This window comes from Athene noctua, chromosome 3, assembly GCF_965140245.1.
Source record: "Athene noctua chromosome 3, bAthNoc1.hap1.1, whole genome shotgun sequence".
Taxonomy (NCBI): domain Eukaryota; kingdom Metazoa; phylum Chordata; class Aves; order Strigiformes; family Strigidae; genus Athene; species Athene noctua.
Genome location: NC_134039.1, coordinates 656,546 through 682,847, shown reverse-complemented (window position 1 = coordinate 682,847; position 26,302 = coordinate 656,546). Strand labels below are relative to the sequence as shown.

At 46.7% G+C, this 26,302-nt stretch overlaps 1 protein-coding gene across 2 annotated transcripts in view; it reads left to right on the top strand.

Moving 5' to 3' along the window:
- Window positions 1–26,302, top strand: part of SCUBE1 (signal peptide, CUB domain and EGF like domain containing 1) — a 200,428-nt gene that overhangs the window by 102,575 nt on the left and 71,551 nt on the right. The window contains exons 6-7 of one of the 2 annotated variants that reach the window (XM_074901184.1): window positions 7,123–7,239; window positions 10,895–10,984. In XM_074901184.1, coding sequence (XP_074757285.1) covers window positions 7,123–7,239; window positions 10,895–10,984 — 207 coding nt within the window. The remainder of the gene's footprint in view (window positions 1–7,122; window positions 7,240–10,894; window positions 10,985–26,302) is intronic. The other variant, XM_074901185.1, reaches the window with a different exon arrangement.

The following is a 26,302-nucleotide window of genomic DNA, read 5'->3' as shown; positions in this document are numbered from 1 at the left end:
CCCCCAGTATATATATCCCTGCAGCCCTCCATTATTCTGATTTCTCACGGTCCCTCCAGGAGACTCTGCCTGTCAGGGTTTGTCGGTGCTTGCTTCTCTGGTTTTTCATGTTACCAAGTGGCAGAGAACCAGGACCTCACTAAGGGAATTTTTATCAGCCAGTTTGCAATTGAACCAGAATACTGGGAGAGGCTTCCAGATGTATTGGCCCAAGTCCACTAGTAATAGACATGTTCCTCAGTTAAAAAAGGTGTTAAAATAAGTTAGAGAGCATGAAAAATTGGGGGGAGGCTTTTTCTGCCTGCATTATGGGATTGTCATTACACCTAATGACATGGTTGTGTCTCACCTGGTTAAGTCATGGCATGCTAATACGGCAGTCACCGGTGGGGTCTTGCTTCATTCAGTGGGCGCCGTGGGCAGTGCTCACTAAACAGGCTTTTGTTCAGTAACTTCCTCTCCAGAACTCAGTGTCATGCCTTGCCTGCTGCACAGTATTTAAACCCTATTGTGAACTTAAAATTTTTAATTTCCTCATGGGTTTCCCCGTGATACTCATTACTGTAATGTCAGAGTGCTTTGTAGGCATTGGTACTGTATTTTCAGAACACTCTTGTCAAGTTCAAAAGTACTGGTTTGCCTGTCTTACAAATGGGAAGTGAATATAAAGATGTTAATGTCAGAGCCATTTAGTAGTGATAGATGATTAACAAGAACCACCCAGAACCCAGCACAGCGTTTATAGCACTTCAGGACGATCAAAGCCGAGCTCCCAGTGACTCCAGCTGTGGTTGCAAAAGCCACGGAGAAGGGAGTATAGTATTTGTGACTGCAATAGATGGGAGTCAAGTGACGTGCCAAGTCCCCGGAGCAATTCCATGGCAGGGCAGGTTAGGGGGTTTTAGGGCTCTGTTCACTGAACAAGACCGTCCTTTCTTGACAGTCTGTTTCTGATTTACTGCTCCTTCTGCAGCAGATGAGACAAGGTTCTCCAGCTGTCTCCACAGACCTGACCCCCCAGCTCCCCTGTGCGTGGAATAAGACAGGAGTGTTTTCTGCAGTTGTCATTAAGGATCGTTATCGCGATACAATAAGTCTGTGTATCAGAAGTCTGGTATTTTGTTGGGTTTTGAGTGCTTAATATTGCAACTTCAGTGGTTTCTTAGTGTAAATTTTAAACATACAGTTTCTCAGTTACAAAAAAAAAAATAATCTTGCCCCCATGCTAGGAAAACACAGGCACTGAGGCTGGGGGGGACCTCAGGAGGTCATCTAGAAGTACAGCAAGCAGTCGTACAGAGCCGGTCATAATTGCTCCGAAGAGCTGAGTCCTTTAGACCCAAAGCAGCAGGAAACTACCGTTTTCTGTGTACACAGGCCATTAGAAGAAGAATATGCTTTGTCAGTGGTTTTCATAGATACTTGCTGGCAGCAGAAAGAAGAGATTCAGGAATAGTGAATTTGGTTCCAGATTATAGTGGAAAAATGTGGGAAGTGACCTCCTCTTTCTACATCTGCATCCCTGATGGATTTTAAGATCCTGCTCCTGAGCATGATTGCATTAGTAATTTTTAATAAACTGAAGGTTTTTTCATCTAACATGAACAAACCAAGACATTTTTTGGTAATCTCACTATTAGCTGGAACGTGAGAAAGTGAGAGGAAACCTAAAGTAGATACACATACCTGCAAGTTGCAGCCTAAAGGAAATAATTCTGCTGGAGTTATAAACAAGTGAAAACTGAGTCCTTTAATGAAAAATGCTGGATAACCTTAACTGCAGCTATTTCTATCTGTCCCTTCTGATAATAATGACTGAAGTGAGCAGGAGGGCTAGTGCTAAGTAATTCTAAAATCCCGTCCAGTCTGTTTACAGTAAGATGCCAAGTGGGAGCTTTTCAGCCCCTGCTGACAGTGTTCTCATGCAGCTATTCGCTGTCAGTGCAAAGATCTCCAGAATGTTAAAAATGTAAGGCCATGCTAGAATAAATAATGCAAGCAATGTTGCCTGCCCAGCTTTGCCACATAGAAAGAGATGCCCATATAGTTATATAATTTATATATTCAGTGGCCTGTTTAGTTAAAAAGCAGCACCATTTTCTGTTTATCTGAAATCTCAGTGTGCTGGTTTGAGTGTCACAGAAAGCCATGCTGCAAAACCAAAAGATCTGTCTTGTTGCAAATTTGGTGGCATCAGAGCCATAGTATATATTTCAGTCCACATGCGGACAAGATCAGGACGTTGTTGTCTTAGGGATTTTTTGGGTTAGTGGGTACTAAATGCTAGGTCTAATATTTGGCCACCCATTTTCAAATACTCCTAGTCGTGGGCCTGTCAGAGGGGAGAGACCAGGGCAGGGACAGTGTGAAAGCTCAGAGATGCACTGAAAGCAGGATTTAGTCTGTAGAGTGAGGCTGAGTTCTGGTATTTTCTGTCTTCTGGAGGTTTTAGCACGGAACATCAGTATCGTTATTTAGTGGGATAAGTACGTGAAAATCCCTTTTGTTCTCCAAGATATCAGTCCTCTTCCAGACAGTTGCTGCTTGTCTGTCCTCATCAAAATGTCCTTTCAGGACAGTCCCTGTGTGGGCAGGGGGGGAGGCTGTGACCTCCCTGCAGAGCTGGGTCTGAGGAGCGCTGAGCTCGGCCGGCAGCCCCAGCCCACGCAGGCGGTGGGGCCTGGGGGGCCCGGGGGGGTCAGGCCGTCTCAGGAGCCGGGGCGGGGGCAGCGAAGGAAGGGCTCGGTCTGCAGCCTGCCTGGGCAGCGGTGTGGGGAGAACCCTCCGGAACCTGCCAGAGCCACGTGTGCTCCGCTCCGCAGGGTCCCCGTCACCGCGCAGGGTCCCCGTCACCGCTTGGGGTCCCCGTCACCGTGCAGGGTCCCCGTCACCACGCAGGGCCCCCGTCACTGCTTAGGGTCCCCGTCACCACGCAGGGTCCCCGTCACCACGCAGGGTCCCCGTCACTGCTTAGGGTCCCCGTCACCGCTTGGGGTCCCCGTCACCGTGCAGGGTCCCCGTCACCACGCAGGGCCCCCGTCACTGCTTAGGGTCCCCGTCACCGCGCAGGGTCCCCGTCACCGCGCAGGGTCCCCGTCACCACACAGGGCCCCCGTCACTGCTTAGGGTCCCCGTCACCGCACAGGGTCCCCGTCACCGCGCAGGGTCCCCGTCACCGTGCAGGGTCCCCGTCACTGCTTAGGGTCCCCGTCACCGCGCAGGGTCCCCGTCACCGTGCACGGTCCCCATCACCACGCAGGGCCCCCGTCACTGCTTAGGGTCCCCGTCACCGCACAGGGTCCCCGTCACCACGCAGGGTCCCCGTCACCGTGCACGGTCCCCATCACCACGCAGGGCCCCCGTCACTGCTCAGGGTCCCCGTCACCGCACAGGGTCCCCGTCACCTTGCAGGGCCCCCATCACCGCACAGGGTCCCGGTCACCGCGCAGGGTCCCGGTCAGGGCATCGCTCCCCCGGGGAGGGAAGGGCCTTGGGCTGTGCTCAGGACATAGGTGAGTGCTGGAGCGCTCCCAGTGCGATGCTGTCACTCTGCTTTGAAACCTCCTGCGTGGGGATAAGTATATCTGAGTGCTCACAGATATGTGTATTTTCTCCTTTGGCAAAAAAAATACTTAATATTTTCCATCTCCTTGTAACAAGTTACAATATTCAAAGGTGATCTGTCTGTCAGAATTTACCTTTTTGTTTGCCTCTGATGAATGTCCCAGGCTCTGAATGAGCACACAGGCCTTTGCACAGCTCTACAGTCCAAATCTATTAGAAATCGTTTTTAAAAGAACACTTTAAGATTTCTTATTAATTTTGCTTTAATGCTTTCTGACAAAAAATGGAGTAGATGTGGATGTCCCTTTGCTTTTAAATAATTTTGATTTTCTTCCTCTAAGCAAAAGAAAATTCACATTGTCTCTGCCACAGAACTAAGGCTGGAAGAAAATTGGAATTACGTATATTACAACTGGATTTTGTACCAGTTTTCCCTGCAGAGTGTCAAGCTCCAGTTTAAAATAAATAAATAAATTGTAGTCTAGACAGAAATTAAAATCTTTCAAAAAGGTGATTTACTAAAATTTGTAAGAGACAGGGAAAGGAACATGTATTTCATTGACTGGATGGAACAGGAACCAGTAACTCTAGTATGGAGAGAAACTATAAGAGAATTGTGTGATTCTGCAGGATTTGCTATAAACCCATCTGTCCAGGGCGATTTTTCCTAGACAAATATAATAAGGAAAAGTCCCCTATATTGTGTGGATTGGAGCAACCACGTTGGGGTATTTTTCCCTCTGCCAGCAGAGGCTTTCAACAAGGAACGCCAGAAATAACCACTGCGGTCAAGTTGTTTAAAATACACACTTTGTTGCTGATTGCACCTTAAAATGTTCAGTAAAAATACTGTTGACTCGTAATGTATTTAAACATCTGGCCTAAACAACACCTTTAAGTTAATTCCTGATGGCACTGCGGTCCCGCAGGGATAGAAACACTGAATGAACCCCCAGGGAGTGGCGTGAGGGGTCAAGGGGAGGGAGGGAGGGTAGGCAGACAGACAGACAGACATCCCCTTCCCCGACTCGCCCTGCAGCTGCCCCAGCTCTGGGGGGTGGGAAGCAGCCGCCGTCTGTAGCCCCGGTGCCCCCCTGGTCCCGGCCCGGCCGAGAGCTCACAGCCCGGCTGCAGCCTCCGGCTCAGCCTCCTCCAGGTGAGCCAAGTCACTGCGGCGTATCTAATGTGGCAGAGGGAGCCACAAGGAAAAGATTAACCCCAGACATTGCAAAATCAAAGAAGGGGCAAAAAGAAGAGAGGTGGATGAGGGCAGGAGTAGTGTTGAGCAAGGAAGTGATTTGTAAGCATGACTGCATTGGAAAGGCGGGAGGTTTAAGAATGGAGAATTAAGGTCAAATTTAATTAGTTTTGTATCAAAAATAAAAGCTAAAATGTTGTGGTGTATTGAAGGAAATGAAATGTTGCTGCCATTTGATTCAAAGCAGAATGGTTTCCTTCATGTATTTTTTCACAAAAATAAATCCATAGCTAAGTTATAAAACTGGAGATGGAAAAAGAGCGCCTGGGGATGGTTGTTGCTTAGGGGGCTTTTTAAATGTAATCCTAGGAAGTTTAGGATTCTTATGACTTGGGGTATGTGAGTTCAGTTCCCTCCTCAGTCTGGTGGGACTGAACCACAATTGCCATTTTCCAGTCTAGTGCCCAAACTCAAGCTCCAAAAACGGGACATGGATCAGGCTGCTCTCCATCACCCTCACTGACATTCTTTCCGGTTGGATAAATCAGCAATATTCCTGGGAGGAGAGGTGGGAATCCCTCTTCTCGGGGGGTAGTTCTTACCCACGGGCCGTGTGTCTATTCCCTCAGTTCCTCTGAACACAGAGGGATTTTACTCAGAGTATCCACGTGAAGGACCCGGGATGCTCGTGCCCGTAGCAGCCTCTGCTCCGTGCTGACTGCGCACGCAGGGACGGGCAGTTCCTGCGGGGCCCTGTGCCACACTCCAGGGACTGCAGATGTAAACTTGCAGTTCCCTCTGGCAGGAGGTTTGGGTGGGCATTCTGTTGGGTATGCTGTGGTGGGTCTCCCTCAGTTGCTTTTCTCAGAATTGTTCCGTTTTAAGCGAAATACTGAAGTGACTGGTGGGAGAGCCATGAGTGCTCAGCACTGGGATATTTCCATTCTGGTTACTGTGACTGAAAACTCCAGTCTACTCCATTTTAAGCAGCTAGTGTTAAAGCAGAGGCACTGAGGTCGGCGGGCAGTTACATCAGCTTAGTCCTGTTGGATTTGATAGAACCTCAGTTTAAATTTAGATCATGGTTTTTAAATCCTCTTAGCCATTGTCTTGGTTTTACTCTATGTTGCGATTTTCTACCTTGGTTCATTTATAAACTTTGTTATCTAAAAAGAAAATTCTGCGAAGACCAATGTAAGGAAGTTCCTTCTGGTTAGTAGGAGTCAGTATTTAAATTACTATATTTGAACACATTGAAGCCCTGTGAAATGATGAGTATGATCTAACTGAATAATGATACATTGGATTTGCCCTGTATCTGCCAGTATATATATACACTAATGAAGACCTTAGTCCAAATGACCTGTATATAAAGACAGTAAATTGAATTCAGAACTCAGTCAAATCAGAATTGTGTTATTCAGCATCGAGCTCTGTGACTGCAAGGGATGAAACGGAGCAGGGGCAGAGGAGAGGTGTTGGTAATGGCACCAGCCAGCTTAATATGGAAAAACTGGTTTGCCTTCAGAGTCAGAAATTAAATCCATCATGTAACAAAGGAAAGTTAATCTGATCTGTTAACTGATGTACACTTCAAAACTCTACCTGCCATAAAAAATGATTGCTTTAAGGTGTAGTATTTTTCCACTGCAGGGCAAGTTAACTGCTAAAAGCCCTTTGGCACCATGTGCTTGGAAGTGCCAGTGACATCTCTGCTCTTTCCTTCCTAGCTGAGGCCGTCAGGCTGCAGGGCCATAACAACCCTGTATTTTGTGTTTAGAGAAGAAAAGAAAAAAACAACATGTTTCCTGTTTTATCTGTAAACATTCTTCTACTCTAGGAGAACCAGTGCTTGAAATAATAGATTTCAAGATTCAGATGGTTCTATTCTTGCTGTTTGGTCTCTGCTTCCTCCACTTAGAGAATGAAGGGGAAGGAAAAGAGAAATGCTGCCTGTAGACTTGGAATTATACATCTGTGTTAGTAGACTGGGCATTGCTTCATGCCACGTACAGCACAGGTGGCCTTTAGGAAGAGATGGAATTGGCTAACCCCTCCTCCTGAAATTACAGATACAAATAAGATGAGGAAAAACCTTCCTTTTTTCTTTCTCTTTTTTTCTTCACTGCATGGATTGAGAGGAGGGCGAGAGACAGGAGCGTGGCAAAGATAAGGGGGGTCAGAAGGAATAAGAAACGCAAATAACTGCAAATATAAATGTGATGTTGCCATATGTCTTGGTTTGTTACTGCTCTTCTGAATTCTGAAAGGCCTAATTGCTTTCGTTGAAAAGACTAATTGGTTTCATTGTCATTTTATTTATATATACATATATACACATTCATTTGGGGCTTAACTAGTAACCTGTAACTATGGGAATGGAGGCTGCCAACACACCTGTGATGACACAGATTCTGGTCCTGTGTGTGGTTGTCATCAGAAGTATGCCCTACATTCAGATGGCCGAACCTGCATTGGTAAGTACTTCTCTGCAGCGCGTTTTGTTTCATATTCCTGCTAGAATACCTCTGTGCACATCTGTGTGTGGTGTGTGTGTGGTGTGTGTGTGTGTGTGTGTGTGTGTCTCCCAGGGGATCCGCAGGGCTGCCGGGAGGAGCGTGCGCCGGCAGGTCCTGCTCCATAGAGAGAGGCATTTGTGTGTGTTCTGTCAAAACGTTTGTTAAAGAAGTATCCCTGCGTTACTCCTTTGCAACTTTTATTTCTTTTCATAGTGCTAATAATTTTTGAAGTAAAAAGCTGTAGAACATTTGTAAGTGTGAAAGAAAGTTCAGCTCTTTCATTCACTTTCATGAGCCAAGACTTCCTTGCGTGAGCGAGGTGAGGAAAATAATCCTCTTTTCTAAGCTCTTATCGGGGAAAATTAATCATCATGAGGTGCTTTCTTCCCTGTTGTATGTTTTGTGATTCTAAAAATTACAGCACTTGCAGTGAATAAGCTTTCACTCAGCTTGTCCGTAGGGAAAAGCCGTTCAAGAGATGGAGCATCTTGGGAGATGCTGTCCAAACATTTATGATTATAAAATACATTGTTTACTTAACACCATTTCTTTCCACTCTGCTTTTTTTTTTTTCTAAATAAAAAAAAATATTTTTGCAAGTTAAAATTTGGAATTTCTTACTCACAGATCAGAACCTAAAATCCATAATGGTTTTCACTAGCATTGTTGGCTTTTTTTGGTTGTTTAATTTCAAATTGTTACAAATTCCTAGTCATCTCCTGCCGCTAAAAAAGCACGGACACATCTTTGTCACCTTTTCTCTCCTCTGTCGACACTGCAAGGCCGAGCACTTGAGGGCCACAGAGCCCTGTCAGTTCTCCGTGGCCACCCCTTGGGCAGAGCCGTGGCCCAGAGCTCCCTGCCAAGCCTTGGACTCGGCCAGGCGCGTGCGGGTGAGGGCTGGGCTGGCCGGGGCAGCTCCGCGGGCCGGGCACGCTGCCCTCCAGCTCAGCCCTCCGGCTCAGCCCTCCAGCTCAGCCCTCCGGCTCAGCCCTCCAGCTCTGCCCTCCAGCTCTGCCCTCCAGCTCTGCCCTTGGGCTCTGCCCTCCGGCTCTGCCCTCCAGCACTGCCCTCCAGCTCAGCCCTCCGGCTCAGCCCTCCAGCTCTGCCCTCCAGCTCTGCCCTCCAGCTCTGCCCTCTGGCTCTGCCCTCCAGCTCTGCCCTTGGGCTCTGCCCTCCAGCTCTGCCCTCCAGCTCTGCCCTCTGGCTCTACCCTCCAGCTCTGCCCTTGGGCTCTGCCCTCCAGCTCTGCCCTTGGGCTCTGCCCTCCAGCTCTGCCCTCTGGCTCTGCCCTCCAGCTCTGCCCTTGGGCTCTGCCCTCCAGCTCTGCCCTCCAGCTCTGCCCTTGGGCTCTGCCCTCCAGCTCTGCCCTCTGGCTCTGCCCTCCAGCTCTGCCCTCCAGCACTGCCCTCCAGCTCTACCCTCCGGCTCTGCCCTCCTGCTCTGCCCTCTAGCTCTACCCTTGGGCTCTGCCCTCCTGCTCTGCCCTCTAGCACTGCCCTTGGGCTCTACCCTCCAGCTCTGCCCTCCTGCTCTGTCCTTGGGCTCTACCCTCGGGCTCTGCCCTCCTGCTCTGCCCTCTAACTCTGCCCTTGGGCTCTACCCTCCTGCTCTGCCCTCCTGCTCTGTCCTTGGGCTCTACCCTCGGGCTCTGCCCTCCTGCTCTGCCCTCTAGCTCTGCCCTTGGGCTCTACCCTCCAGCTCTGCCCTCCAGCTCTGCCCTCCTGCTCTGTCCTCGGGCTCTGCCCTTGGGCTCTGCCCTCCAGCGCTGCCCTCTGGCTCTGCCGCGTGCTCACCCCCGGGGCTCGCTCTACTCCAGATTAACGTGGAGGGAGGGCCCCGTCCTACGGCCCCGTCGTACAGTCCCGCTCTTGGCATAACCCTCCCCAAGCCTGCGGCACTGCCAGATGCAGAGGATCTGCAAGAGCGAGGGCCTTGAGAGCAGGGTTTATTGGACAGAGAATTGATCTTCTATTTATTAGTGTTCGCTAATATCCTTGGATTGATGGGGTTTTTGTCCAGCATGTAAAAATGATTTTAAAAGCTGTGTAGACTGCACCTGTTTTTTGCTTTTTTTTTCCATTTTTGTAATGTGATACATACAACTCCATGTTACATTCCTTGGTCTTGTGATGTAAGTCACATATTACTGCCTGTGCTGATTTTCTTCCCTCTAAGTAGTTCTTTCTCTTAGAATACTTTCACATTTTTTAATTTATTTTTTACATTTTTATTCCTGCTTTCTGGTGATGGTTCCTGATTGCCTGTCTTGTCTGATAACTGACGTTCATTAATTATTTACAGAGCAAAATAAAAAAAAAAAAAAAAAACTCAAACAAAAGCCTCTATTGCAGCCTGATCCCATCTAGAACTTGTTAAAAACAAAACAAAACAACTTCTTGTTACCACTCAACCATGTAGTGTTGCCACAAACAAAACCTGCCAGCCTCCTCCTCCTCCTCACTTCAGTGATTCCAGTGTTTGCTGTCTTCAGTGGTGTGTATATTCCAGGCATCACTGCAAGAATGCAAACTTCTGCAATGCCAGATAAATACTTGTTGACCCTTCGTCTAACATATTTTGTCTTCGTTTGCTTGACTTACCCTTTTATTTTTTTGTTTGCTGCATGTGAAAGTCCCCACTTGCATCTTGTTTTTTGTTTTCCTAATAAGCATTCCTCTCTCTGTATAAATCATTTTATTTACCCAGCTGCTGCTTCTCCATTGCTCTCCAGTATCAGAAATCTTTATTTTATTTCCCTTACTGATCATCTCTTCCCACACTTGTGACTGTTTCTGTGTATTTCTAATGAAGCATAACCAAACTAAAGTCCTCATTGCGCTGTATGGAACTCTTACATGTAGGGTATCAGACTACCTCGTACAATGACCTTTGCTGACATCATCTTGCTTACTGCATGCTTATAAAGTTACTAAACCCTGTTCTTGCAACATCTTTCCTAGCATTGAATGTTTAGCTAGTAGTGTTTCATAGACAAGCAGGCAACCAGCACTGCCCAAATTGATCTTTTTTTGTGTTTGTTTGGTTTGTTGTTTGTTTATTTTTGTTGTTGTTTTTGTTTAATTTGCATGCTGTCGTTTGGTTTCTCCTCACGATGTGTCAGTCTGTACGAGACTGTGGTGCGTCCATGCCCATCCATCACCGGACTCTTCCAGCTCGCTCTGTCTGTCTCGGTCTTCTGCCTGCCACCTTCAGATCCCGGTGCCCCCACTAGCCCGAAGCCCTTGACAGTTTGTCTTTGGTAGTTTGTTTAACTAGCATCCCTGAATTTTAATTTTCACCATTAACACCTCTCTGGGGCACTCCTGGTAGCTGTCTTGTTCTTCAGTAGGAATCCAGCTTCCCATATGTAGTTAATTACTTCATAGTTGACCATTCTTTCTCCTCCCCCTCTTTCTTCCTCCTTTTCCTAAACACCCGTTAATTTTGTCCTGGGGTCTCAAAGGGAATTAACTCTCTAACGGGGATTTAGTGCTTTCATGCCTTGCTTCTTGGCTTTGGCTGTGCCATGCCAAGAAACTGTCTTAGGCAGTGGAAAATTGGGCTTGTGATTAACCAACTGCTCCATGTTTGTCCCTTACTTGTGTTTTAGAGAAGGATGAGGCTGCAATTGAGAGTTCTGAGTACAATGCCACGTCAGTAGCTGATGTGGACAAGCGGGTGAAACGGCGGCTACTTATGGGTAACACTTTTCTTCCACTTCCTTTGTTGTGCTCTCACTTTTGTCTGTATGTGTGTGGGGGGGAGGTTCTCTTTTGGTCTCATTTGGTCCTTTTGGTTTTGGTTTGGTTTGGTTTTTTTTAACCTGACTTCATCTGTATGGAAAGGTCACCGATTTTGTTAAGTTCTCATCTGTTGTACAACTTCATTTCTTGTTTTTAAACTTTTTTTTCCTAATGCTGCAGCTTTAATGTTCAGTTTCTTCTGCACAGAAAGAAGCTTTTGCCATTAACCTTACTTACCTTATGCAAGCTACTTCTTACATGTGATTTGTGTGTGTTTGTGTGTATGTGTTGCTGTAGGATTCCTGAGAAATCTCATGTTGCAGACCTGCTTATTGACTTAAAAGGGGGTGATGATATGAAACAATGTACTATTACATGTGTGGCGTTAAATGAGCAACTGCATTTGCATACTTAATATTTGCACTGCTTTGACTGAAATGTAAATATTATGACTGGAAATTCATTTATTTCCTTTGTGCAGCTAGCCTTTTAGTAACCACTGAAAGATTTTTCCCTAGTGACTAGTGAGTTTCTGTACGTTCTTCTTTCAAGCCTGAAGCTGGCTTGTTTCTCTGTGCTGTTGGAGCCTGAGGGTGGAAGGGATGAGGAAGTGCATTGAACAATGAGGATAATTCTTTAGCTTCTGCTCTCAGTTAACCCACTGCACACCCTTGTGCTCGTCTTCTTCATGTTACATTTATGGCCATTAGTGGGAATGACCCTTTGGAAATAGAACGGGTAGAGTGGCTGGACCTCTGCCAGACTCTTTTCATGTGACAGAGGCACGGGGTAGCACAGACTGCTGAGTGACACCAGTGGGCTGGAGGTTTTCAGGTGGTTTATTACTCTGGTTTCCGTTCTGGTGCCCTACTCACCACATACAATTACTTCCACTAGGTGTTAAACGTAGCGAGCATTGGTGAGGTGTAGCCAGCGAACTGTCTACAGGACAGGGGATCTTCACCCACGGAAGCGATTCTGGCAAGACAGGATTCTGCTCTTTTCCTTCCTGGTGCTGTTCCCTTTCTTAAAGCCCCGAGTCCGTTGCAGACTCTGCCCTGCTGGCCCTGGGCGAGCTCAGCTCTGGCTGTCAGCATCCACGCCTGCCTGGCAGGACCCCCTCTAGGAGCTTGGGAGCCTCACCTGGGATGTTTACTTGATTTCTGGGCTAATAGTTGCAGCAGGGGATAACATCTATAAAGTTTCCATATCGCTTGTATCTCACCTCCCGTGACAAACCATCCGCTGAACCGCAGGCCGGCGCGCAGCCCCTGCGTCAGAAACGCCGTGGGGCTGCAGCTCTGGAACGGCATGAGGTGGTAATGTTGAGGGAGAATATTTTCCCTCCTGTGAAAACCTGGGCATATGTTCCTTTATTTGTAGATTATCTATGATTGTTAATTTGCAGTTAGTTTGCAGACCTAGCCAGTGACCCGTATCAATTTGTTGTTTAATGATGCACTGTTTAAATTAATTCATGCTAACGAAAGCTATGAGGCAGCTCACCTTGCTCTCTAAAGGTGCTATTAACACTCTTAGCTGTAATTTCACTGAGACCCATAGTCTCACAGGAAGTCAGAACAAAAATGTACAGAGGTCCTCTAGACCACTGGAAAATCCAGTCCTCCAGGTCTGATGGTGAGTTTGCCCAGCCACTGACAGTCTGTGCAATGTGGTTTAGAGGGATGGAGGAACAGAGTGCACTGCCTCCCCCTCTGACAGCAGTAATTATCCAACCTGAAAATGAGCTCACACTGCTTACAGAAGTCCAGCAGCAACGATTAGCAACTAGCTTCTTAGTTACACCGGTCTGCAAGCTCCAAGCTGAACACAGACTCTAGAAACAGGTTTAGGGAGAGAGTTAAGAATCTGGTTTGCAAAAGACATTGTTTAACTCTTCAGTAGCTCCTGTATTAGCAGGTACCAGACAAGCTGAGAGTTGAGAGGACATGCTGTGTTTGAATGACTGGTTCCTTAGAAAAACATTAACTAGAGCTGAAAAGAAATTTAATTAGTGAGATCTGAGTGGGTGGCTTATTACTTAGGGAATTTTCTACTTGTTTATTTCTACTGACTTCTGATGCTCAGAAAATCCACAATTTATTTTTTTTTAATGGCGTCTTACTACATTTCAAAAGTATAATGGCATTTCCATGAAATTCCATGTGTCTTCAGATGCTTCCTAAGCAGCTGTTTTAGAAAGTACTGGAAGGCTCCTCAAGAAACTTTGTTACCAGCTTCTGTAAATGGACTGTGATTTTTGACCCTCCCGCAGGCAGTCTTGGGAGAGTAGAGAAGTAGATGACTTTATGTAATTTTAGTAGTCTGATGAAAGATGCTTTCAATTGCAAGCCCTGAGACCATAGTTTCTAGTCCCTTGTCATTACAATGACTATGGTCTTTATCACCCTTAATATCAGCCAAGGCTAAGAATATGTTTGCATGAGATCCCTTCAGGAGAAGGGACTGCTGCCAGATGTGGCAGACATTTTGCTACAGCAAGACTGGCCCCTCTGTAGCTCTGGCTGACTCTGACAGGGGCCCGTGTCCTGGGACTTGTGGCTAAATCTTAAACAGAGAAAAGTAGGTAAATATGCTTCCTTCCTTCCTTCCTGTTAGATGCATTTTCATCTAGATCTTGTGAGGCAGACAAGAAACCCGTCTTTGATGATCTCCAAGGAACCTTCCTTTTAGAGCCATCTGGTGGTTTCTAGGAATTTTCATCTGAGTCTTCATAATGTTTGGAAAGACCCTGGGGGCTTCCAGCCATCCTTTATCTCCCCTGTTCAGAGAAAAACACTCTGACTCAGAGTAAAGGCTGCTCTCGTTGAAGAGGTGGCACTGAGTAACCTCTCCCTGCTCAGTGCATGCTCGTACAGCTCGTGTGCGTTGTCCTCCCCTCCCCGGGCAGTGCTGCTGGGGATGGGCCGGAGCTCAGCCTTACTGCGCCCCAGCTGGGCTCCGGGGGAGGCTCTGCCGGAGCTCTGCGGTGGCCGCTGCGGGCCGGCCGCTGAGCCAGGCACGTTCTGTGGGTCAGGAGGGCAGGTGCCCAGTCACCTGCAGGAGTGCACACGCCCCACCCTCCTCTGTTCACCGCCACCTTGCTGCAGGGCACCTCGCACTTACTACAGGTCCGTAGGGCACAACCAGTGTCTTCAGGTCTCCTTAAACATCTGGTATAGTTTATCTTGCAGTTCGTTGAGCACTGCCTTCAGCTCTTAAAATTAGGTTCAAATCTCTGTTTTGTAGGGTACAACACAATTTTTTCTGAAAATATTTTCAGTGTGTTTCTTAGGAGCAGTCACAGAAACCTCCTCATTTTCCCTTCCCTTCTTCTCCTCAAGAACTTATCTGCCAGGACTGTTTTTCCTGTCATAGCATCGTAGCATGAGACTGCCCTGCCTCATTAGAGCAGTGTGCTAATGCATTTAATTATTACAAATAGTTCAGTCTAGATGCAGCATCAGTTTGAAACACAGTGTATCATGCCCTGCCTACCTGGATGAAAGCCGTTCTGGGGTGGGCACACAACTTCAGAAGTGCCAAATTTCCGCTCAATCCTACTAATACACATACCCTCAACATATTTTGTCCGGTGTCACACCTTCAGCAGTGGAAGTTGCTTTTATTGATGTATCCAGTTTCCAAATCTCCTTTTGCTGTTGCAGCCCTGGACAGAATTCCTGTCCCGTGGCCCCAGAGTCTACAGCTGTAAAGATGAGGCATCCACTGGCCTAGTGCTTCATCGTTCTGTATATTGGAAATCATCGAGTCTCACTGTCAGTATTACTCTAGTCTTGGGTGCTCTCTTTCACTTGAAAAGGCTACAGGGTTCTTTTAGAGCAATGATCGGGGTTTTTACATAGAACTTGATCCCACGGACACAAAAATAGATTGCACAGCATTGGTCATGCCGTTGGGCTGCCTCATTACGAGTAAGTCAGCTGCTCACAAAGATGTGACAGGCAGCTGGGAACTTCCTCTTTGAGGAAGCAGAACTGCAGAACTGTCTGCTCTTAAGACTCAGAAAGTCCTCATCTCCTAATCAGAGGTAATGCTTTGTTCTTTGGCTACTTTTTACATCAACTCTTAGAGCCAAGAAATGTTATTATGTATTTTTTAGATTGTCTTTCAAAATGCAGTCACTTGGCACATTGTCACCACAGGCCTTACTAGGCTGTGTGAATCCTTAAGGTGTTTTAGTGACGCAAACACAATGTTCTATCCAGGACATTTCTTAGATCTTATTTTTGAAGAGGTGGGCCTGACCCATTTCTCACCATGTTTCATTTCCCTCCCCATATTCTTTAGTAGTCAGGTGGATCAGGTTCATATGGGCTTGAACCCAAGTGACTTCAGAACAACTGCAAGGGCTACGTTTCTCTCCCTTATCTTCAGTCGACCTTTTCCATTCTTTCCAGATGTTGTAAGAACTCACTTAGGCAATAAAATGTTCTTCCTCTGACCCTGGAAGGTAGAAGGTTGGTTGTTTCTTGTCTCAGAGTTTTGCAAAGTTCTTTTCAGTACATCAAAGAGCAAGAAGACATTGAACCCATCTTGAAGAAGTGCAGTAAATTCCCTTGCACGTTTAAGGCCAGGGTGATGCTGCAAATGGCAGTAGCACCTTCTCTACAAGTGTCTTCAGAAACCCAAACTCTACTCTGGAATTCACTCTTTCCCAAGATGTGTTCAACACATCGTGTGTCAGGACAGCTTTGCCACTGGACACTGACTTCTTGGGTCATCAGTAAGGCTTTTGCAGCCCACCTCAGATACAGGACTGTAATTCTTTTCCCTTCCCTTGAGGCTGCCTCCCAAGATCCCTACAAATTATTTTATTGTCAACTGAAGTGCTTGTGTAAACTGTAAAGTGCATTGGAAATGTCGTGGACATCGTTACTGCTGAAGTTTGCCTCTGCCTAGATTGTTTCTGTAGTCGAGGAAGCGCTTCAAGTCACCTGGGCCATCACACCAAGGACCGGCTTTGCCCGGCTGGCAGATGTTACATGTGTGCCTGTAGTACACTCCATCCCTGTTTTCCCGAGGGCTCTGGCCTGTCTGTTCATGGCACATAACCAGCAATGAAGGTGGTATTTTCACTAGTTCTGTATCTTCCCTTGTTGTGGCAGCAATCATTTGACTTCTGCAGATGGCTCTCTCCCATTTTCAGTAGCCTTCCAGCCACTTCCAGTGAGCACCAGCTCCCTGCCGGGAGAGCCGAGTGTGCTAAGGGTGTGTCTGCTAATCCCAGCAATCCCTAGAGATGAGAGCTGTGGAACCTGCAGTTTGGGTTGGCTTCTGACAGAGAACGTCACTGCATGGTGTATCTTGTTTTCCCTTGGCATGGGCTTGCTTTGGGAAGCGCACTTCCAGGGTCAGTTTGACTCCCAGGCTCTCGGGCACTGCAGCAGGCGGCCAGGGCTGGCTCGGGCTGGGGCATCACCAGCACAAGTCCTGCTGTGGGCACGTCCGTGCCACGGCAGCGCTGCTCTCTGCGTGCTGCTCGGGTCTCCATCCACTCTTGTGCCTCCTGAAGGCACCTGGGAACATCAGCCAACGTAACTTGTTTATCCTCTCCTGGTCAAAGCTGGTTTGACTTCAGATTGTTAACCCCATACTTACAATGGATTTTAATGAGCTGCTGGCATCATATTTTTAAAAAATAACACAATTTAAGCTTATGGTCATTACTTACTGTATTTGCAGCAAAGGCAAACATTTTAGCATATGTTATATCAAATAGAGATATTTACAACTTCAGAGCTGATCCTTCTTACATTAAATGTACCCATTGGGACCTAAAGTGGTACCCAACTTTACGTATCTTGAGTCATCTCAGCTTAATAATCAGCCATATGTTTTTACAATTATCTAAGCATTAGGCTGTTCACCCTGGACATGACGCACGCTTTGGCTTTCATTTGTCAGGGAGCAGATCCTCTGGGAGCGCCCCTGCCCTGGTCACCTCAGGGCAGGAGGGCACCTGGTTACAGCTGATACCACCCCAGATCACCACTGCAGGTATCGGACTGTGTCAGGCCTGGCCCTTGCCGAGCAGAGCTGGGTGTGAGCTGAACGTGCTCCCCAGGGGTCCAGGGCGGACCGGCCCTCCCAAGCACCACCCTTGCATCTGCTCTTGCCCCTGGCAGAAGCGTGCAGGTTGTGGGGGCATTGGGCAGGCGTTGGGCACCCCTCAGCAGAGCTGCCCGCTCTGTTGCCGCGCTGCCGAGTCCGTCCCGTCCCTCGGGAAGCTCCCACAGCAGGGCTGCACCCCGCAGAGAAGGCAAGAGCACCCAGCTGAGATGCGTTCTCTGTGTGCAGGTTCATCTGGTCAGCACAGGAGAAATCCCGGTCCACCTGGAAATTCTTGGGATTCCAGAGCTTAGACGAAATGATGGCACGGGGCTGTGTGCTCTTAAGGCTGAAAGTATCTCAGGGCGAGTATGCAGCCTTCTTTTTCCTTCTGCCTCTCCCTGTGTGAAATGCTGGGGTTTAACCCCAAGCCCCACATTAATGCTGACATGTGGGTGATTCCCCCAGCCCTTCCCAAGGGGGGTGAGTTTCCCTTTAGGCTCCCCCCAGGGTGCTCTGGCCTGGCAGACAGAGCCATGGGGTAAAGGAGCCCCAGGGGTCCCGCAGTGAGTAACCCAAGGTCAGGTGTCCCACGCAGGGGTAACAGCTGGGACCCCTGGCAGGAGGGGCAGTGTCTGTGTGTGAGGGGGATGCCCTGTGCAGAGTTCCCCGTTGGGGAAGGACCTCCCGCCTCCCTGGGACTGGGCTCCACTCAGGTCTGGCTTTGGTAAACGCGGGCTGTGCAGAGATTCAGTGTGTGGCTTCCTTGGTCTGATGTGTTTGGCTTGTTGACCCGGTTGTCTCCCGTCCCTTCTCTGGGAGACTGCATGTCACCATTTACCCCACCCATTGCTGGTTGTGCGGTGTCGTTGTTGGGGTCAGTGGGGTTGATGTCGATTATGTATAACCTGAGTGACTGGTTTGTACCCCCAGTGCTCAGCCATGGACTGACCCTTTTGTATCAAATAGGATTTGGTTATTGGTTCATCTTTATGCTGGCGGTGTCCTTTTATGCTAGACCTGGTAACTGGCAAAACACTGTGACATGTTGCAGACTTGAGGGTTATAGCCTTTTCTACTGAGGACATAAATTCGGCAGAACAGCAAGGGGGTGTTATGGCTTATGGTTTTTGGAGTCATGGAGTAACTGTTCTCATGGGCTTTCTAGTCCATCATGCCTACCTGACCCAAGGTGTTGCCTCCAGTCTGGTGGTTTCTTTGTTAGGAATTTCAGGACTTAAGCTCTTCGAATCACTGTTTTCTACCAGCAGAGACATACAGCTCGCTCTTGATTACGGGAAAATGTTAATTAGAATTACCAGAGTCTTGTAATGAAAGCAATTTTCTCTTGCCACGTGTGAAATTAAAATTACCAACATGGAAACCTTCCTCAGTCATTACTTTCAGTCATCCAGAGCTCTCTCCTCTGGTGGGTCACTGTGAATAACTTCTCCAAAGTCAAACCTCTGTCTTGAATTACTGTGTAAAACACACAATGATTGTGTAGTTCCTATGGAAATCCACCATTTTCTGGATTTCAGGACTCTGTGGTGGAGCCATATTTAGCTCCTTTGGAGCTCAGGAGGGAGCTGTAGAACTGTAGAGCTTACTGAAGCCATGCATTCTTTACCTTAAAAAATCCTTTAATCTGATGAGAGTTTTCTGGCAAAAGATTTTCTTTTTTCTTGAAAAAAGTTTTGTGGTAAGACTCTGGTTTTCACAGTGCTTTTGCCTGGAAGGATCTTCAGAAGAGAGAGACAGAATGTAGTCTGGTTAGAGCATTCATTTGAAATGTGAAGAGATTATACCGAAGACCCTTTCACGGGGATTTGCCAACCATCTTCAAGGGAAATGTTGGGCTGTAAAGTCAGACTAACTCATGAAGGCGCTCTACCCTCGGGGCCAGTGTTGGTAACCGATAGCCTGGTAGGGCCTTGGCATTCTTCAGTTTCAATAAACCTAAAGGACTAGAAAACAGGACCTGGGTTTCTAACGTGGCATGTAATGCCCCAGCTGCCAAGCCACTGGAATAAAGAGCATTAGGAGCTCTTGTTTTCCATTAGAAAATTTCTAAAAGTCTAAGCTTGTTTTATTCCAATGTGAATTAAAAATGGATTCTGCAGACTTCATTTTTGGTTCTCTTTCAAAATAGAATGAGTGTCCAGGTGAACCTACTCCCAGTCTTCTGTCTCAAAGAGCAGGGAGATGGACAAGCTGGTGTTTGTTTTCAAGTGTTCTTCCAAAGCAATTAACTTCTATCATAGTTACAGCCTACCAAGGGTCACTTTAAGCCAAGAGCACCTTTTCAGCATGCACTTCAGTTCCTAGCTTTGTTGTACTACCTTCTAGGACTCTTTCAGATTACTTAAAATATGTCTTTATTTCTCTGAATGGCTTTTATCTGACTTAGAAATTCTCACTGCCAGAAAGCCGAGTGTGCTGCTCTGTATGCATCACAATCTTTGTGTGCTTTAATCAATGAAGTATTTAAAACATATTATTAGCAGGCATATCGCCAGGAGGATCCCTAACCCAGTTACTAGCTGTGAAACCAAGACCTCACTTTAACTCTGTCAGTTCTGCTTTGCTATATGAAATCATAGAAAACAGGGGGAAGGAATCCCGCGGTCATTCATGCATTCTCTCTCTCTCAAGGGCAGATCCTTTCATCTCGAGTTACCGTCACTTTTATTCACTGAGTTTGTGAATGGTGTGCTATTTCCTCTAAAAATCCCTTTTCTTCATTTCTTTGATAAAGACTCCGACCGTATCCAGAATTCCTACCAGTACTTTCCATTGTTTTTCTTTTCCATTTAAAATGAAAGGATTTCTCCAAGGTCAGGAGATAATGCTTAATGCTCCTTCCCAGTGCTCAGAGTATTTAATTTTTTCTTAAATTCAGTTTCTCTACTTAGAAAAAGCAACACAGTCACAAGTGATCGTGCTGGTTTTGGGGGACCAGACTGGCCTCATCCTGTGCTTATAAAACACCTGATCCCATCTGTCAGGTGACGTTCCCCAAATAGGCAGTGTTCTCTGAAGAGGAATCCAGCTTTTCTGGAAGGAGAGCTGTGGGATTCGTGATTCGGTGCAAGATTCACCAGGTTGTTTCTTCACACATTCCGTATGTGGCAGTGCAGAATTCTCATCCTATTTTCATGCAGATAAAATTCTACCAATCATGAAATTGCACGGAAATGAGGAGACAAGCATAACCGCGTGAAGAATTCCACATCCTGAAAGTTACCCTTTCTGTCTCACCTTTTTCATTCCCTGAACATGAAGCTCTTTCAGTTTTCCTTCCTCTGTTCACAGCTATTTGTTTCTTTCATTATACTCTTCTGAATGCTCTTTCTCCATCCTTTCAGCACCACAGAGCATCATTTGCATGAGAATAGCATAGATCTCACTTAACTAGGAATTCAAATATTTCAGTTGTGTGTTTAGTTTCTCCTTGGGCTTGTCCTTTGGGTCCCCCCTGTACCCTGATCTCATGGCATATACCACATGTACTGCCACTTGCAGGAAAATTGTTTTTAGGGATGGCGGCAGCATTCTGATCATCTGTTCTCTGTCTCATTCCTTCCTTACTCTTACTGCAGATTCCCCCTTACTTAAAGGCAAGCTCATCTGTATCATCAACAGAGTAATACAAAAAAAACCCAAAAATGCCTTTCCTGAGTTAAGTTTTTAATCTCTTCCAAGTTTCAGGCTTTCAGAATTTGTGTATTTTTGGTTGGAATTTGGGTAGGATTTTGAGTGGATTTTTACCCAGTTAGTCGCCGTCAGTCACAGCTACGAGCTCACCTGCATACAGTTGTGATGCCACCGGTGATTAGGTATTCCTGTAAGATTCTGCCCTGTGACACAGAGGTTCAGAGGAGGAGCTGTGCCAGCCCCAGGGCAGCGGGATTGAGAAGGGGCTGTGCCCCGGCGCTGTACCCCGGGCAGCTGGTGCCGCCATCCCAGGGCGAGGGAACCGCCGAGGTCCCGGCGGCCGCCGCTGAGCCAGCCTGAGCGAGGAGCCGCCCCGCGCCGAGGGGGGTGATTAGGCCACAGCTGGTGCACTAATTTGATTCCAGATACTTTTTGCATTAAACTGAGTTAGTTCAACGTTCTTTAAGGTGAGGGAGCCAACACCACTCAGCTGAGCAGGATCTGGCCCTCCCACAGAACTGCTCTAATTCCTTTGCACCATCACCGTTTCCTGACTGTAACTTCGTAGTAGCTGGCACAGTGGAGTCCTGGTGTTGGTTCTTACCAGGGCTCCAAAATGCTACAGAGATACAAGGAGTCATTGCAGATGATGGCAACTAATGGTTTAAGATTAGGCCTTCTCAGAATAAAAACAATCATGAGTATGTACTTTTTTCCCCCTCTTAAAAGAATCACCCAATTCCTGGCAGTTTCTTTGAAATCTTACTTTAAAAAAAAAAAATCCAGTTTAAATTTGAGATAGGATTCACCAATATTGTGTGTGCACTATCTAGGACTGGTTCTGCAGTTTCATTTCTGCTGACATGTGCTGTAAAATCTGTTGGGAATAGGGGCAGGACATAAAATAAATGAGGAGAGATTGGCAACTTGGCACAGCTAGGTGATGAACATTGATGGCATTTTTCAGCTTCTCAGTGTTCGTACTTACGGAGTGCCAGATACTTGCCTTGCTTTCACGGATATCCTTAGTCTTTTCTTCACTTGTTCAAATATGTTTTCCTGACTTGTACACATAGCCTGGAGAGTCAGGTTGTGTATTGCTGTGAATTAAACACAGACAAGTCAACCCATTTTTCTGTGTTTAGGATAGGTAAACAGGTTATCTCTTGGTTCAGACACAGTAGCAGTTTACAGCACATCTGCTGAGGAGCAGAGACTGGTGGTGGTTTAACCCTTCTGCCACTCCAGTTCCCAGGCAATATTCCTTCCCAGGCGCCTCATTAGGAAAAAGTGGCCTGAGGTCCTCCAGGTGTCTCACGGGTGCCCTGGCTAAACCAGGGAGTGCTCTGCAGCCGCCATTCCGCTTGCAGCCTGCAGCCTTCGTTACATCAGCATCGACTTGTTCCCGTGTCTGATCACCCTCCTCCTTGCAGAGGTGCCCTAGCCCTCCTCTCGCCCCGTGCCCAGGACACAGCAGCCCAGGTCAGCCCGCTCGCAGGCGGGTACCAGCGACTGCGGATGGGCAGCTGGGCTCGTAGGCAGTGCTTGGACAAGCCAAGCTAGAGTCAATGTCTCTTCCTGAGGGCTCTTCGTGACTGGCTCAGCCTTCTCCTGTGGTGGGCAGGATCACACCTCGCGGTCCAAAGAGAGTGCTTGTCTCCTCCTGAAATGCGTTTCTTGCCCGCCACTCAAAGGAGCTGCTTTTGGTTTAAGTCTCCTTAAGAAACGTGGTTGATCACTTTGTTACTTGTCCCTTTCATTCCTTACGCCCATGTACAGCATCTTTAAGTTTTTAATCTTTTTAAGAGAATAATTTGAAAATTTCCTTAAGCCAATTTTGATCACACTGAACAGTCTATCGGATGTTTTCAGACTGACTGAGACTGGCAAAGCAGAGCTCTGCATACAGGTGTGGCTATATGTACACATTCCAGAGCTGATGAGATTAATTTTTTAAGTAGAACATAATTAAAGCCAATCCAAAATGACTGACCTTGCTTAAAACAATACAGACACCAACCTGTCTGTCATAAAACACTTTTTCATATTAATTCTGTTGCATACTGTGCTAATCTAAAGGAATTTAAGAGTGGATAGAAAAGATTAAATTCTCTTGTCCCTGTAAAAAATTACATTTGCAGAGGAATAAATATTATCAGGGCAAAAAGTAAATGAAGAGTGGGGAGTGTCAAGTCTTGCTTTTAATTTCAGTACTATGGGTAGTAATTTCCGTACTATTGGTAGGAATAAAACCAGTGCTATTTTGTTCTGTTGGATGGGATTATTCCACCCCATACGCAGGACCTAGCTTTGCCTTCAGTGAAGCTCATCATGAAGCTCAGGATGTTTTCCCCAACCTGTTAAGGCCCCTCTGAATAGCAGCCCAACTCTCCAGTGCATTGACCACTCCCCCAATTTGGTATCATCCACAAGTTTGCAGAAAGTGCCATCCATCCCTTAGTGCAGGTTGTTAGTAGAGACTTTAGGCAGCGTTGGCCCTAATGTGACCAGCTGAGGCTGAGGAGTAGCTCTAGCTGGACTTTGTGCCACTGACTCAACCCTTCGAGTCCAGCTGCCCAGCCAATTTTGCACTCCCTGCATTATCCCCTTACCCAGGCTCCCTCTCACCGCTGTGGCCATAGGGATACTGTGGAAGACCATGTCAAAGCGCGTGCTAAACGCAGGGTGAGGAACATCCACAGCTCTCCCCTGTCCACAGGGTAGGTGATGTCACTGTAGAAGGCAGCTGGGTAGGGCACGATTTACCTCAGGAAGCTCACGCCAGCCGTTCCCAATCGTCTCATCTTTCACGGCAAATGGCTTCCAGGACAATGTGCTCCATAAACTTACGGGGGTCTGATGCAGGGCCGGCTGGTGAGAGGTTCCCCAGATTCCCCTCCTGCCTTTCTTGATGTTTACCTTCTCCAGTCATCGGGAACCCAGCCTTGTCCTCGTGACATATCCAAGATGAGAGAGTGGCCTCGCTCAGACGTACGTTGTGTGTGACCTGCAGATGTGTCCCTTCCAGCCCCCCCGCGTAAGGCTCTGCTGCTTTGCACCATATCTCCGTTCCTAAAGCATCCGTTGGGATCTCAGTTTGCGTTGACCCAGGCCGACAAATGGAATAATAAAGATTTCAAGATTGGCCTGATTCTGAGTAATAGCCTTAAAATTACATCAGGTTCTTTTGATCATTGAGGCAAAATGAAGTCACAAAAATTGGAGGCAAATTTTGGAGACCCTTATCATCAAGGCGGTTTTTCAGTGGCTTCATGAAAAAACTGGGTACTTCAAAACCCAGATTTGAATAGAAGCTTACATTTTGAGTGGTTATGTTTACCTGTTTCATAGAAGAAGCTAAATTTAGGTTTTCAGAAATGTCCCCAATCCCTGACACGTGTTCAGAGTTTCAGGCATTTAAAAGCATTCAAAGGCAAGTACCTCCTGCCTGGTGTCAGTCTTCTGTGTAACAAAGTGAGCAGGCTCTGCTGCCATCGGGGAGAGATTCTGCTTTAGTTCAAAAACTTCAGGACTAGAACCTGGAGACCTGATCTTGCACTGCTGAAGTGACATACTAGGGGACTGGATCCCCATGTGTAACTCGGGCAGTGTTCCTGCTGCGGTGCTGAAGGACCGACAGCGCAGCCCTGTGCTTCCTGGCGGCGTGTTCGAATGTCCAGCAGCAGTGCAGATCCCACGGTGCGGTGAGCTGTTGTTAAAACAGGTGATTACTCAATTACCAACTACAGAATCATGATTCTGATTATTTCTTGTCTATAGATCCGGGAAGCAGATACATGAGAGATTGTTCCAGAATTAGGAATGCAGAAACACGGTGTGAGCTGTCCCAGACTGCTTTGTGTAAATAGATGCCCTTTTCTTTGGATCCCTGTTTCTGAGTTTTCTGGTGGGAGTTCAATAAGGATGTAAGTGGGGCTACAAACATCACTTTAAATTCACAGCAAAGTCTAATAGTTTCAAATGAGGAGCATTATCATAACTCAGAGAATTTAAATGTCAGCTACATGTCATTACTTTATTTGTGTCTTCCAGTTCTTTTTCTGCTCCCTCATCAGAACAAAAAACATCAGAAACATGCCAAACAGTCTGAAACAAAACAAACAAAAAAAAAGGTGTAATAAATATGCTGAGGTTGCCTTTCCCAGAGGAAAAAACAGTGGAAAGCGGTCTATCGGATCAGTATCACCATAAAGATCTGATCCAGGTTTGGAATATCTGTTCTTCCCCTTCCATATAGGCATAGTTCCTCCAGCACGATAGCGTGGAAATACGTAATTGGCTTCTGCTCTTTACTGGAGACCTAAAACTTGTATTTGCATTTCAAATATATGCTAAGATTTGATAGTGGTGGGGTGAAGAGTGAGTTGAAGTCATTTCTAACAGGAAGGCAGGTGGTGACACACGTTGGTTGAGGGTGTGGGTAGGCCTCAGCTATTCTATTTGGTGTAGTTTGTAATCCTGCTTTCCCACATTCTGCGAGTCACATTCGCTTTCCTTTACCAACGTTTTCTCACGACCTTGAGTTTAAGGAGTTTCATCAATACATCTCTCCGATTATCCAAAGTGTTAGAGGTACTGTCAGACGTCTGCCTGCTCACTTGGATCTTCATTCTGTTAGAAGTCGTTGTGTATTAAAGTCAGAGTCACCAGGAAGGTTGAAGGGTATTTATCCTTTTTGGTTTGTTCTACTAAATCTCTGTGAAAATAAGAAAAGCTGGCTTGATTCCCTCTATTTATACATAGAAATAACTCTTGCTCACTGAATGACCCTTACCCTATAGATCCAGTCATCCATGCCATGGGAAAAAAAATTGTTGTGTCTATTCATTTTCACTGGATGTCATCCAGAAAGCAAAAATATTACTGCTTATGTTCATCTCGTGTTGATGAACTGCAATAAAGGACTCTTCACACGCCAGAGTTAATCTGCTGATGTAAGATTTAGTGCTCTTCCCAGTGCCATGCCAAACGTACATCTTCAGCACTTTTTCCTGGATTTTAACCTTAACTCTTTACTCCTGGCAAATCATCCTACCATTAAACTGTACCCAAGTAAAAAGTTTTAAATGACCTGAAACACTTTCCCTTCTCTGAAACAAAATCACTTGATCTGTTGGGCGGTGAGGACCCAGACACACATTCACATACAGATGGAAATGCAGCACCGTCACTGACAGAAGAATTCTTCAAGCAGCGGTGTCAGCCTCTGATTCTATGAACAGCCCTTCCCAGGGGAGCAAATGAAAATCAGAACTGTATTACTTAAGCAGCTAACTTGTCCTACAGGTCATGCCTGAGATGAGCAAGAACTCCGTCTGAAAATAAGGAGTTGCAGACTCAGCTCCATTTTCAGAGAGCTGTCCCGTCCATTTGCTAGCTGTGCTTGCTGGCAGTTCTAGGCAGATCCATTTGTATACTGATGGCTTTCTCTACATTATGCTGTTACATAGCTCACATGGCATAAACCCCCTAAAATCTATCTGGTAGAGCGTGCGTGGATGGGGACGGACAGCGGAGTCCTGTCC